At 37.3% G+C, this 13,994-nt stretch overlaps 1 protein-coding gene across 1 annotated transcript in view; it reads left to right on the top strand.

Moving 5' to 3' along the window:
- Nucleotides 1–13,994, top strand: part of TBC1D5 (TBC1 domain family member 5) — a 322,079-nt gene that overhangs the window by 266,871 nt on the left and 41,214 nt on the right. The window contains exons 17-18 of the mRNA XM_026103718.2: nucleotides 889–1,154; nucleotides 11,005–11,168. Coding sequence (XP_025959503.1) covers nucleotides 889–1,154; nucleotides 11,005–11,168 — 430 coding nt within the window. The remainder of the gene's footprint in view (nucleotides 1–888; nucleotides 1,155–11,004; nucleotides 11,169–13,994) is intronic.

The following is a 13,994-nucleotide window of genomic DNA, read 5'->3' on the forward strand; positions in this document are numbered from 1 at the left end:
TTCTTCAAATGTTTTAAACACAGCTATGTATATCACTGAAGAATAGATCATCAAAGTAAAACCTCAGGTGTGGAGTGGTCTCTGATATGTTTCTGTGAAAGATATATTTCAGTCATTAACTATATAAAACAGGAATATATTGGATGAACAAATAGAATTGACTTTCCTGATCTCTGTGTTATGTGAACACTTCTACTGGGAGCTAGAAGCTGCTTTGCTTCTGTATTTTAAACAGATTAAATGGTTCGGCGATTTCTTGATTCTTAATGTTGCATATAACTGAAGTGAATTAAATAGCCACTGTAGTTAAAAATAAAGAGAAACTGTGATAAGGATGATGATCTTTGGATGGGTTCTATCCTGAAGCAATTCTTCAGCCAAAATCACTTTTGAAGTCAGGGTTCCCTGTTATAAGTTCTTAGCCTGAAATAGCTAGGCTGGGCAAAAGGAGAAATAAGAGCAAAGGACATTCGGTTTTACCAACATCAAAATATTAATGAAATGAAAGAATTGTTTGGGTTTGAATGATGTTTATATTTACATATAATGGAGTTTAACAGAGGTAAATAATAAAGCAGTTTTTTAATAGGTACTAAAAGTCAAAGCTCTCTAATGTTTTTGACTGTTTAAAGCTTGGATATTTTTATCACATCTTCATGTTTTTGTCATTTAAAAAGACAAATCAAGAAAATTGCTACAAACTTGCTTTGTTTGGGTTTAGTCTGCATCTTTCAGGAAGAAAGGGCCAAAGATATTTGTCTACTACTTTATAATGCTCTTATCTTCGATATTTTTCCCTGTTTTTGGAAAATAGCGCATGTGTTGCTATATCTGCTTGTCAAGGATGTGATAATTTCTCTTTTTTTTCTTTCTTTTCTTTTTTTCCAGTGCCAGTGCTAAGGCTGCCCCACTGAACATTAATAAAGTCTCCAATAGCTTACTCAACTTTGGCCGAAAGCTCATTGCTCCAGCTATGGCGTCAGGTAGCGCTGTGGGCCCTCCCGGCAGCGGGAGCGGTGGCAGCTTCCCTCCCGCCGTGATGCCTGTCAGAGGCACAGTGGAAGCCCCTCAGCACCACCACCACCACCACCACCACCAGGCGCAGCAGCAGAGGATGATGAAATCCGAAAGCATGCCGATCCAGCTGGGCAAAGGTAAAGGCAGAGCCTAAGGCAGTTGCACAACAGAAGGAAGCTTTGTCATATGCCTTAAGGACTGAAGAAAGTCTTTCTTTTGGTTTTCTATAGAAGGACACATATTTGGAGGACTCAGAAAAAAAATTTTTTTGGTAAATAGTACATAGGTACAACAGCACATTTGCAGTGTAATACAGAATTAGATGTTACTGTCAAGAATATGTAAACACAGGAAGTTTTGAACCTTTGAAAATATTAACAAGAAATTGTCAGACATACCAGCAAACAACATCATTATCATAAACATTAGCTATCTCTCTATACGTTAATTTTTCAGTCTCTTAAATACAATGCTTTTTTAACTGTAAGACCAATTTCATATAGGTTTTTTTACAGATTATTGGCACAAATCCCATGTATAACAATATTAGCTAAGTACAAGTGAAGAAAGTTAGGTCAATTGCAGAGTCAGAATTGTTTATGATAAAGAAAATCTTTTCCCCTTAAGAATATTAGGGACTTATTTGAGAAGTTATTTGAACAATAACGTATATTTGCCTTTTAATAATTTGTGATGGTCCTCTGCACTTTCTCTGTTTAATGAACACCTTTCTCAAGGCTTTTCTTTACATTTCTTGAGGACAGTTTATTCAATCAACAAAGTCACGAGCTCAGCTTCAGTAGTTGTTTCCTATACTCTGCTAGGCTCAAGGTGTAGTTCTGCTCTTCATCCTAAGACAGCCTATGGCGATATGTTCTTTGCTAGAAGTATGTACAATGAGTGATACTATGGCAGTTGAAGGCTGACGCTTGTTCCGCTGAGCCACTGCATAGTATAGCATCTTTTTTGTGATTATTATTAACAGAATGGAAAGTATAAGAGAAGGGAAATAATACTTTACACCTCTGTAGCTCAAGTTGGTGGTCTTTTTCTTTCCCATAGCACCCATATGGTCCAGACTCAGTCCTGTCATGATGCATTACATGCCCAGAAGACACTGAGTGTGCAGAAGTCAGAAGTACAATTATAGCAACGTTTCTTTTCCAGCAGAGATATGCAGGCAGTAAGGGTCACTACAGTTGCTTGACAAAATCTGGATAAGTAACTTCTCTCTGAATCCTAGAACAATCTCGGAAATTGCTGCCAGCCAGCCCTCGATGCTGGGCAAACGTGAAACTGAAAAGCAGGGGGGGGGTTACCTTTTGGGTGGAAGAGTAGTCCTCAGGTGGTGGTTTTCTTTTCCTTCTTTCAGGTGAAAACATAGTAAAATTTGAAGCAACTTCTACAGATGGAATCAAGTGTAATTTAATCTTGATCTAGCTGGTCAAGGATGACCCTGTTTACACTGGATCATGCAACATGTTAGCTAGCATATATAGAAACACACCTTATTTCTGTTATTGCTATACTTTCTGTATACAGAACAGAATACAAATTTGTAGTTATGCTGCAGTCATGCACAGGCTGTGCACATATTTCTATATCAAGAGGAATACTGAGATTTGTTAAAGTCATCAAAAATATGCAAATTAATGATGTAGTAAGAATAAAACCCACTGTAACACTTTAGTACCTGCAGCTTCCTCTCACCCTATGCTATCTATTCATATTTACAGCAACACTTGCAGAAGTAATTTAAAGGCAACAAAGTGTAAATTTACCTTTTAATCAATTGAGATGAAAATGAGTTTTGTTTTACATTAGTGCCATGCTCGTTGTTCCAGATCTATACAGTTATCTGTATATAGCCTGTAGTTGGATAGTAATTCTGAATGATGGCTGCTAGCTACACTTGCAAGTGCTGCAATTTAGATTTTTAAAGAGAAGTCCAAACGGCAGTGGAAATATAAAGTCTCATGGAAGCTATTCAGTGACTCCTCTCTGAAGTTTAAATACAGGAATAGCTTACAAAAAGAAATTCCTTATTTGCAATGGCACAGTGGTGGAAACAGGCTAAAAAGAGCCCTGTGAAGCACAATGCAGATACATTTGTGAACAACATCGTCTCCATCAAGACTTAAAATTAAGTCTTTTATGTTCTTTGAGGAAAGACAGTATCACCACCTCAAGAAAGTGCTATAGGCTGTGGCTCTCCAGGGAATGGAGGCACTTCCTCGCAGCCCTGAGTGAAGTGCTTTGGGGGATTGGAATTTAGGACATATCCGAATCCTGAGAATCTCTTACTCAGCTCATTCTGTTTGTGCTGAACTTCTTAAGTGCCTTTCTACTTGGTATACTGGCTTTTTTGGAACTCTGGATTTTTGTCTAGCTTTTGGGTACCTAAAAGCTACTTTGTGCAGTTTGTAACCATAAGGCCCCGAAGTTATGGACTAGCTCGAACTAATTTAATTGTCTTATGTTCCTGTTCATCATTGTGTTTTCAGTTCCTCTTAACGTCCTGAAGCTTGTTTCTGTAGCTAAGATAGGCAGAAGCATGGATTTAGGATTTAAATTGATAGACATTTGTGCTTCCAGTAGAACTAATACTCACACGTGCTCAGGTGGACAATCTAAGAGACCAAAGTACTGTAAATCTGAGAGGCATCAAATCAATAAAAGAACTTAGCCATTTTTCTCAGATTATATTTGCCCTTTCAGGTTTTGAATGCTCAAGTAGTGTTGATAATTTAATGTAACTTGTAGGGGGTTGCTAAATCCAAAGAGATGAAATTGCCTGCCTTAATCTACTTTGCCTTAAGTGTGAGGAAGTCATTAGAAACAAAATGTCTTGCAGGTCTGGCAAAATAATCCCATCCCCAGTTCTACAGCTTTTCTTTGACGCAGTTACCACTCAGTTCACAAACCAGCAGCAGTGACAGATGTCACTGATGCTTCTACCTTAAGGGATAGCTTTTGCTGTGGTCAAAATGAGGGATGGTTGTTTCATCTAATTAAAAGTAATTATTTTTCACTTTGTTTTTGTGCTTGCTGAATTCCTATTAGAAAAATGTATATCATTTAGATAACATAAACAGAAAAGCAGCAGACTAATATTAAAAAAAAACTCAATTGCAAGCCTGTAATTCCAGATCAGTCTTCACCATTACAAATCATAGTTGAACGAAGTATCTGGACACCTAATTAGAAATCAGCTTCTCCTAATAATGTATAATATAATATAATATATGTATAATCCTATTTAGCCTGTCCTAAGCACAGAAGGAGATTGGGTATCATTACTGATTACTTATGCAAGGTAGTCTGCAAATACAAAAGGGATTAAAATAGTCTCTCGATCCTACACAGTGAAAGAATTCACTGACACGAAGGTTAAATTCAAACCTTGAGTTCACTGGACTGTAAGTTGAGCCCGTTGTTTTGAAAGACCAAAAAAAGCAAAATTGTTGCCCTTTGCAGTCCATAGGTTTCTTGAGTGCTCAGGAACTGCATATTGTTTGCTTACCAACAGGCAATGTGTTGCTAGAAAAAAAAACTTTCCTCCTTCGTTTCTTCGCTGTGATGTTGACTCTACCCCATTTCTGTATTATTCAAACAATAATACAAGATACAGTTTTCCTTCTAGATCCTTTCATTTGATTTGAATGCCACTTTATCACAAGGACATGTTAGAGGACCAGTTTCAAAAAGAAGTTCTGCCAAAGCTGTCGTCAGCTGCTTAGGGAGTATCCAGACTACCGTCTGCTGTTATCAGTAGATATTTCTGAGGTATTTGTTGTAACACAAATTGAATTTTCAGTCACCGAATATGCCCTAAAAAATGCATTCCATATTGAGAATTATTTATGAACTGTCTGTCTAGAAAACAAGTAAGCTTCTTCTGAAGGAAAAAAGAAGTTGTCCATACTGATAGCAGCAATAAGTAATAATGAATAACATAAAATACTGACCAAGATATTTTTTTTCCTTTTTTTTAAATATAACTATGCATAGTCTTAGCTAATTATGAAATGTTACCAAGAGTAAGTAGAATATGATACTCCTAAATCAGAATGGTTCTGTCAGGGTGAAGTACCAGGAGCAAAATGTTTTTGATTGTTTGTTTTAGCTCAGACTTTTATATAAATCAGCCTCCGAAAAGCACTACTTTTTTCTCTGTGGATATGGCATATAATACGGTGATCCTTAAAACTTCCCGTTCGTTTCTGCCTAATCTTACACAGCTGTCTCACAAGATCCCCTGTGTTGGAATCGGCATCTTGCAGCAAAAGTAGAAGTTACAGGTCTTTACTTCAATGATTTCTGTTTGTTGGAAAAACCTTCTAATGTGTTTATTTGTTCACCAGGAGATGTAGTTACGGGCAGCGATGCTCAGGTGCCTGGCCCTGCGCCACATCCCCCAGCCCAACCAGGTACGGCTGCTGTGGCAGCGGGGAGCATTTCGGAGCCAGCGGCATCGGCCACCCAGTGTCTCTCATGGGGGGTTTCCATCTCCAGCTCACTGCCATTGTCCATCCACCGAGCGGCACTGTTGTGTAGAAAACAAAAAAAGCAGCTTCACTTCTTCCCTCCCTGGCTCTGAGGAGTGTGGCTGAGACTCCCCCATTGCCTTCCTTGTCTGCCAGCATCCGTCTTTGTTAAAAACCTGTGTTCTCCGTGTAGTTTGTGCTCAACTTCACACTTTGTCACGTGTGGCCCTCTGACCATGAGTGTCGCTTTTAGTTGCAGAGCTTCCCCGCGGTTGCATTCGAGGCAGGTATTTTGGGCTGAGCATCTGCTTTTATGCTCTTAACTAAAGAGGAGCTAAGGTGCCTCAGTCTGCAATACTAACGCACGTGTATTTGCGCGATGAGTTGGTTTAAATAAATAAAAGCATACCTGTGATGCAAGCCTTCCTTCCAGTTTCAGTGTAGGGAAAAAAGGAGAAACTGTAATTTGTCTGAAGTTTAAAAGTTTTATAAAAATCGTACCATTTTTTTTGCAAACTTTAACACTCTGCATCCTGACTATGGCAAATACAGAGTAACAGATCAGCAGATCTGAGTGGTCTTGAATTACAGCCTGTGCCTGACTTGTTCCTTTTGGTATCTTGTCCTTCACTGTCCTTCAGCTGTGAAAGCTGTTCTTTTCCCCTGGAAGGGCTGAACTGGGGGTCAGCCTCAGTTTGGTGTGTTTTTGTCCGTGTCTTTGTCTGACTCAGATGACCTAGATTTTAGCAGAGGCCTCCAGAGGCCCCTGCAACTTAATGTGAACCTAGTAAGACCTACAGCTGTTTTTTCTTTTTTCTAATTCTTCCCCCCCCCCCTTGTCAACATCTTTTACTTTATCCTCATTATAGATCACATTAAATTTAAACCTTCCTTGTTTCCAAGAGCCGGCCTACCCCACCCCTGCCCTGCCAGCAGTACCACCAGTTCAGTTCTTTTCCCACTACCACATCTGTTGTGCGTTTTCCAAATGGTTTTGATGCAGCCTTTGTAACCCTGGGGTCAGGCAGAGCCCCAGCAACCTTTAGCAATAGGCAAGTAGTGAGCCAGCTAGAAGCCAGCACATGGAGTGATGCTGCTCCTTTCTGTCTCAGAAGGATATATATTTTTAGCGCACCAAATACTGGGAATTGTTGCTGTGAACTATTTTTGTGTGCATAATACATTGTTTAAGACATCCTATGTGGTATTGTGTGCTGGTGACTTACCTCAGGAGTCCTTAGCTTTTTGTTCGGTGTTCCTTAGAGGCATTTATTCCATTTTCATATTTGCATTTTTTCAGCCTGTTTTGTATAGGCTTTAGGACCCTCTGGTTTATGTTTACATAGTCAGAGATTACATTAGGAACATGCTACTTTAATCTTCTTTTAATGAGGTATAATGTATTTATCTGAGATTGATAGAAAGAGCAGAGGGAAATGAGAGTTTTGATTAAGTGATATTCTCAAGTTGCTGACTGACCTGCTAAAGAAGACTGAGATATGTTCAGCTAGTTGTTAAATGTAGTTTGTTGCATTGTTTTATACATGCTGGTTGTACATGGTGGGTAAGGGTCCTTTTCAGTTTGTATTTGTTTTTTTTTTTTCTCCTGAGGAATACTCCAAAATTAAACACTCTCTTGGATAATCTACGAGCTGTTGAGTGAGGAGGCCATGCCACACTCTCATTACGAAGCGTGCTGAATCAGCGAGACGTGCTACAGAGACGATGCAAATGGCATTTTGTATTTAATCCTCCTAAAATCCTGAAATCTCTCTATTGGTGTTACTGTATTTCCAAAATTATATAAGAGTTGTTAATGCCTCCAAAATTGGTGCACACATAATACATCTAAAAGACTTCAAAAGCCTTGTGGGGACTTCAGTTATGCAAACGCTCCTTGTGGCAGCTCCACTAAACTTTTGTGTTGCGAGAATTATAGGTAGCTTTCTTGTTACGTTAGGCAAAATATGTATGATTGGTACAGCTTTTAGCCTTCTTATTTCCAATTGTAAAATTGATGATATCTTTGGAAACTGGAAAAGCCTGTTACAATGCAAGTCTGCTTTGTGACTTTTGCCACACTCCATAATTCATATATGCTATTCTTTCTGTCTTACTTAATTCTTAATCCCTTCCCCCAAAGAATCAATGTCACAGTGGTGTTCACAGGGTTGGAATCAGCATAAAATTTTAAGTTTCCTGGTAATAAATTTCTCAGATTTGCTTGTTTGTGTTAAACAGTCAGATGCTACTGACTGGCATCCTAAATTTTCTTCCTACCTGCCATTTGGTTACAAAACATACAACAATACTATTTTTTATAACTTCTGTTTCAGTGCATCTCTGTCTTAGTTTCATAGCATCTCATGTTGCTTTTATTTTTCATCTTCATTTTATTTTATAGTTCATAAGAATCAGATTATTCAAAGCTCTTAATTTTGTTTGAGCAAATTCCCTTTTGGAACAGTACTATTGTTCTGTCCACAAAATCCTCATTACACATATTTTTTCTCTTGTTTGGATATGCAAGTAGTTGCATATTTCATTTGTCTAAGTTGTGATCTGCCTTTTGCAGTCTAGATGTTTAATAAGCAAAACATTTACCAACACCGTAGTTTGTCTTTTCGATTTATTATATGTCAGACTTTTTTCTTTTATTTCACTAAGTTGTATTTTGTTGTGTTTTATGTGCATGCATTCCTCAGAAATACTTAAGGTGTCCCTCTCTTATTGACTGTATCTTTGAAATTTTACTACCTAATCTGCTTATTCAGAGGTGAAGCAGGCTAAGCACAGGCCATGCAGTGGAGAAGTATGTGAAAAATATACATTGCTACTTGTTTACCAACATTTTTCTTGTTTCTGGTTTTAATCCACTGTGATATCATCTCATTACTAAGATGGGAAAGAAAGCTCATTTAGTCTAATCTATACATGATAAAATATTTTTCGCTGTAATTTATTCTGTCCACCAAATAGATTTTTTTATGTTTAGCATTTATGTTTGATATTCTGTTCAGCTGTATATGAATTTCTTTTATAAACATTTTATTTGCTAAAATATGGCATTCCATCTGTCCCAAAAGTGTTCATAAGTTCTACCTAATGTAAAACCACACTTACATTATAAATTGCCACTGTGAAATGCATGAAAAGTCACCTTCTTACATGAAGGCAACTGTCAGGATAATGGTGTTTGTTGCCAAGTGACATAATTTTATCCTAAAACTAGAAATCCTCTTAGAACTTCCTTGTGAGTGAATTATTTCTTCTGTTTGCTATGCAGTGCTTTTTCCTTTTCCACCTCCAGAGTTATTTACAGAAGTGGAGATTCATGTTCACCTAACTAATGTGTATCTCATTTTTCTATAAAATTCGAAGGGAAAAGTTAAGTGAGTTCTTATAGCCTCCATCTCCTGTGCTTTAGGGAAGCTGCTAAGGGATGTTGTGTTCAGACAAAGTGGTAAGTGACAAAATGAAGGCTGGGAAGAAACAGGAAAATGCAGAGGTGAAGAAAGTTGGGTGGAGGGGAAGAATATGGAAAAGAAAAAGTTGGGACAAGAAAGTGAGAGAAGTAGAAAATGTGATGTGGAGGTGTCTGAAGGAAAGGAGGAGGCAGACAGAAGACTGCCACAAGGGTATGAGAAGGATGTAAAGTGTAGGAGACTCCTGGGAGAGAAGAGCAAAATAAGGCACTAGAGAATGAAAGAGAAAATGGGAACCAGTTTATATACCATCTTTCTTACTTCCAGGAAATTCTGGGAATATTAAACCCAACTCCTTTTCTTTTTTTTTTGTCCTTCTTTTCAGTCAGTTTTGTCACATGCAGTGTTTTATTCATTGCCATATCAATCCGTTCTCATTTAATAGTCTTCTTTCTAAGGTCACCTTTTGAATAGATAGGCATTTATTGCCTTTAAGAAAAGGTGGGTTGCTGGTCGCACATGGCTGTGGCCATGGCCATGGCCGTGGCTGTGCAGTGCAAGCTTTGGCACTGCCCTCAGGTGGCCCCAGCCAAGCGGGGCCCCGCTCACTTCCTCACCTCCTAGGGGACAGTTGCCATTCCAGATCTTAGACAACTGAGTAATATTAAGATGTTTTCCGTTGGAGTATTTTTGCTGGTTGTTTACTTTTGTTAAAAATGTGCGATCTCAACATACCTGTGCCTTTTGTATCTAAATCTGAATTTCTTCCCATGTTTTCTGCAGCCTTTTCTGTCTCTGTTTTTTCATTTCTTTGTCTTTTAGTTTCTTTTGTTTCTGTAAAAACCTATCTCAAGGGGGAAGACTGGAGCCCCCTAACCTGTTCCAGAAATGGAGTTGGTTTTGTGTTTTCAGAGTTGTTAGTGCATCCCCCATGACAAAACACCAGGCACACTAGAAGGTCTATGCGGTAACATGTGACATGGCTGAGTAGAGTTGACATAAAAGGTTGGAGCAGTAGCAGCTCAGGCCAAAAAACAATGAAGCTCTGGCATCTGGAAGGGATGCATTTGGGATTTTGGTGCCCTGTTTGGTTTGGGCCTCTTGCAGAATCAGGTTGCACCTGTAACATGTGAAGCATTTAGTTTCAGTGAATCATTCTCGGTGCTATAGCAAGTAGCGTGAAAAGCACACGCACGCAAAAGGAACAAGGGGGAAGGTAAACAGACTCATGAATCAGGATAGCCAGCAAAACTAGAAAGGAGCAAAATCTTAGGACTTTTGTTTTCTAAGTTAAATATCTCAAAACTCTTTGTAGGCCTCAACTGGAAATAGTGGCCCTTATCAAAGACTGGTTGGCTATGTAGCATCATGCTGTAACACCTCAGGCATCTGCCCGGTCAGATATCTTCTTGATGGCAATGGACAACACTAGATCCTTTGGAAAACATGCATGAAATGACAATAAACAAGTACTGACTAGGCTTCATCAAAATCTCTGTTAGGTGTTAGGCTTTAAAATTTGAAGCATGATAATTTATGTTCTTTCCCAACCTTTTCTTATTGTTTCTTATTACAAGTCTAGATGTCTTCTAGATGTTAAATGTCCAACTCATTCTTGGAATCCGGTGTTTTTGTTCTCAGTTTTGTTTCTCAAGTTTTATAGCTATTTGTTGAGAAAAAAAGGATTTCCTTTCCTTTGAGGTGTCCTTTAGCTCATTATGAGGTAGAGAGAGAAGAAACTCCTCAGTCTATGGATATAACATAGTGTATATATAGAGGGATAGTATTATATATATTATATATAGTATATCTGTATATACTGTATATATAGTATATGAGTGTGTGTGTATATATATATATACTGATTAAGATTTTGTATTTTTCTCTCACATAAAGTTTTGTGTATATCAGAATAGTTCTTCAGTCTCACAGTGCATGCTGACATGCTTCAAAATTTCATTCTGTGTTGAGCTGTCTGTGAATCTCGCTGAATGTCAATTGAGACAGGAAGTATTTACAGGCAATTGAAAATGCCCATTGATTAATTTTTTTGTTACTTTATGTTTATTTTACAGGCCAAAATTCAAAAAATATCAGTTCATCTCCAAGCACAGAGAGCTTGTCTGGAGGACGTGAATTTACAGGATCTCCTCCTTTATCTGCATCAAAAAAGGATTCCTTTTTCAGTACAATCTCCCGTTCCCGTTCCCAAAGCAAAACTATGAGCAGAAAAGAATCCGTGAGTTCTTTAACTTTCTAAGCTATTTTAATGTCACACTGCATTGCTTGTTAGAGCCATTTCTCTCATTCATTAAGCACTTGCACCTGAAAATGTTTCCCTAAGCACAAAGTAATGGTAAAAGCAGAACTAAGCTATTTCAACTGTTTCCATTGAATAACATCTCCATTATGGCTTCCGTCCCATAATCCTACTATAAATGAAACTGTGAAAGTGCCTGATGTATCTGATAAGGAGGAAGGAACTCCTGTAAGTTTATTTGTTTCATTAGACTTTTGGTGTAGTCCTGAAGTTAATAAACAGTTCAGTGGGAAGCATGAATGCTCGACAGATCCAAACATGTCCATCTGTTGTCCCTAAAATTTCCTAATACATCAGAGGTTTCCCAGTGTCTATAGCATCTGCAGTCTGTAGTCACAGTTTTATTTCCTGCACAGTCCTGACCTTCCATCTAGCCACAAGAAACTTTTCTTTAAACAGATTGTTTTCATCCAAGAAAATCTGTTCTTATATTAAGTGAGGGCACGCAAAAAAATTTTCGTCCCATCAAAGAACTTCTAGGAGCACTGATTTCATAAACCTCATATGCATCTGTGCAAGAAGATTCTTATTTATTAGATATACATAGGCTTCTCACTGCCTTTCTGCTGATTAGAAACTAACTACATAATAGACAGAAAAGGTTGTATTTTTTGTGAGGTGGAGGCAGTGTGATTTTTTCCATTCAATTTTTACGAATTTTTGTTCATACAACTTCCCATGGATTTCAGTAAGTAGGAATTGTAGTAACAATATTTCTATATTACACCATTCTCCAGGTGTTCAAGATCTTAGAAATACAGAGCTAAAAATGGTGTAAAAATTTAATCTGAATATCTTAATCTTTTAGTCTTTAAACAGAAGAATCTTTAGATTAATATTCACATCACATTTTGATTTTGAGATTTAAAATGTTCTGTCCTAAGGGAATTCACAATTTTGCACAACTTTGTTCGGATTTTTTTCACTAAAAGAGAGGGTTTAATTCTTTTTCCATGTGTTTTAACATCGCCTTAGAAAAAAAGCTGCATTTGAGGTTAATCAAGAAGAAGCTTTAATTTTGGTTTGTGGGCATCTCTGAGGTTTTGAACTGAATTTAAAGCTAAGGCAACAACTTAATATCTCTCTGCTTGTTAAAGAAAAATAAAAATACCAATGCTATCCTTTTTTTAACATGGTTTAACAAGATCTAAATCCAATTTTCATTTACAAACTTTGGCATGACCAAAACCTTTTCTTTCTTGCACTGGTAGAGTTTAAGAATAATTTTTTTTCTTAATTCTCTAATAAGAGATGTGGAATTTTTCATGATACCACTCATACTCAATTAGAATCCATTAAAAATTGGTATGTTTTTCAGTTCATTTCCCAAATTTGTGAAATTTTATTAATTTTTTTCTGAAGATTTTGGAAAAAGAAGTATTCATGGGAACAGACTGTAGTCTTTATGATAATGTTCAGTGGATTTGTAATCATGCACAGCATAAATTTTCTAAAGCATTCTTTGAACTATGTGACATACTTTATAATGTAGTTTGTGACAATTAAACAGGCAGAAAAGGTTTTAGGCTACCAAAATCTATTTCCTTATGTTCAGTTTTTGACTGCCTTGTTATATAGGAGAAAGGAATTTGTAGCAGGTCAACTACGAGGAGGAAAAGGTTTATTTAAATCTCTTCTTGATTGCTGAAGATGATGATTGTTTTTTATTTTCCCCTATATTTCATGATACCTAGTTTTCCCTGTATAGTAATTCATGGCAGTCTGATGTTTTTCATGTTGTCATTGAGTGGCACTAAGGTGTATGTTAAGGTGAGGCCCACCAGATGTGTTTGAAACTTTATTTTCCACTCAGCAATGAAATGGTTCCCTACCTTTTTATATATGTTACTACTTTCTGACAGCCATAACATGCAATTTCCAGAGCCATCTTCCCATAAACCTGAACAAGAACAGGATAGACCGTTATCATCTTAACAGGACCTTTATATTCTGGCAGGGTCCCTAGTGCTGGCATAAAGTCTTAGAAATTTTCCCGTCATTGCCTGCCTACCCCCTCACCTCTTCAGCCACGTTGGGGAATGGGGTACATTTGTGGTCCCTTTATTTCTCATTCCATTTCATTTACTTCTCCAGCAAGCATTAAGGACAGTCCATTCCTCTTTTTGCCAAAGAGCAAAGCTTATTTAACCTTGATTTTGGCAAACACAGTTGGCTAGTCTCAGTTCCTGGCAGAAAATTCTGTAAATGGCTCTTGGTCATAGAGATATGCCAGAGGGGGAACTGTTGGGTCAGCCAACGTAAACTTTTTTTAAACTTTCATAAAACAAAAGCAAGAGAAAGAGGGTTTTGACTGAATAGAATGTTTTGATTTGGAGAAGCTGTGTATTTTAATAAGGTAAAATTCTAAATAAAAGGTTTCAAGTTAAGAAGAATTAAATGGTACATTTTGAAAATATATTAAAGTTCCCAAAAATGAAACATTTCTAGAGAAACTCTGGAGGAGTTTGTTTCCTTTACTAGAACAATTTGCAAACGTGGACATTTTTGTAAAACATTTTGAGCAATCAGAATCTTCATTTCTTAGCAAAAAATTCCAGAACAAAACTGTCATACATCATGCTGATTTTGATTATATAGACCTGTTAATTAAATCAAATTTGACAACATATGCTGTTGTCCCCACAAGCAGGTAGAAACAACTGTTACTGTCTGTGATTTACATAGCTAGTTTGACTGATTTGAAGTTAGCTATGAGTACCTCTACAAATTAGAAAATTAATGTAT

Source organism: Dromaius novaehollandiae, chromosome 2 (assembly GCF_036370855.1).
Source record: "Dromaius novaehollandiae isolate bDroNov1 chromosome 2, bDroNov1.hap1, whole genome shotgun sequence".
In the NCBI taxonomy this organism is placed as follows: Eukaryota; Metazoa; Chordata; class Aves; order Casuariiformes; family Dromaiidae; genus Dromaius; species Dromaius novaehollandiae.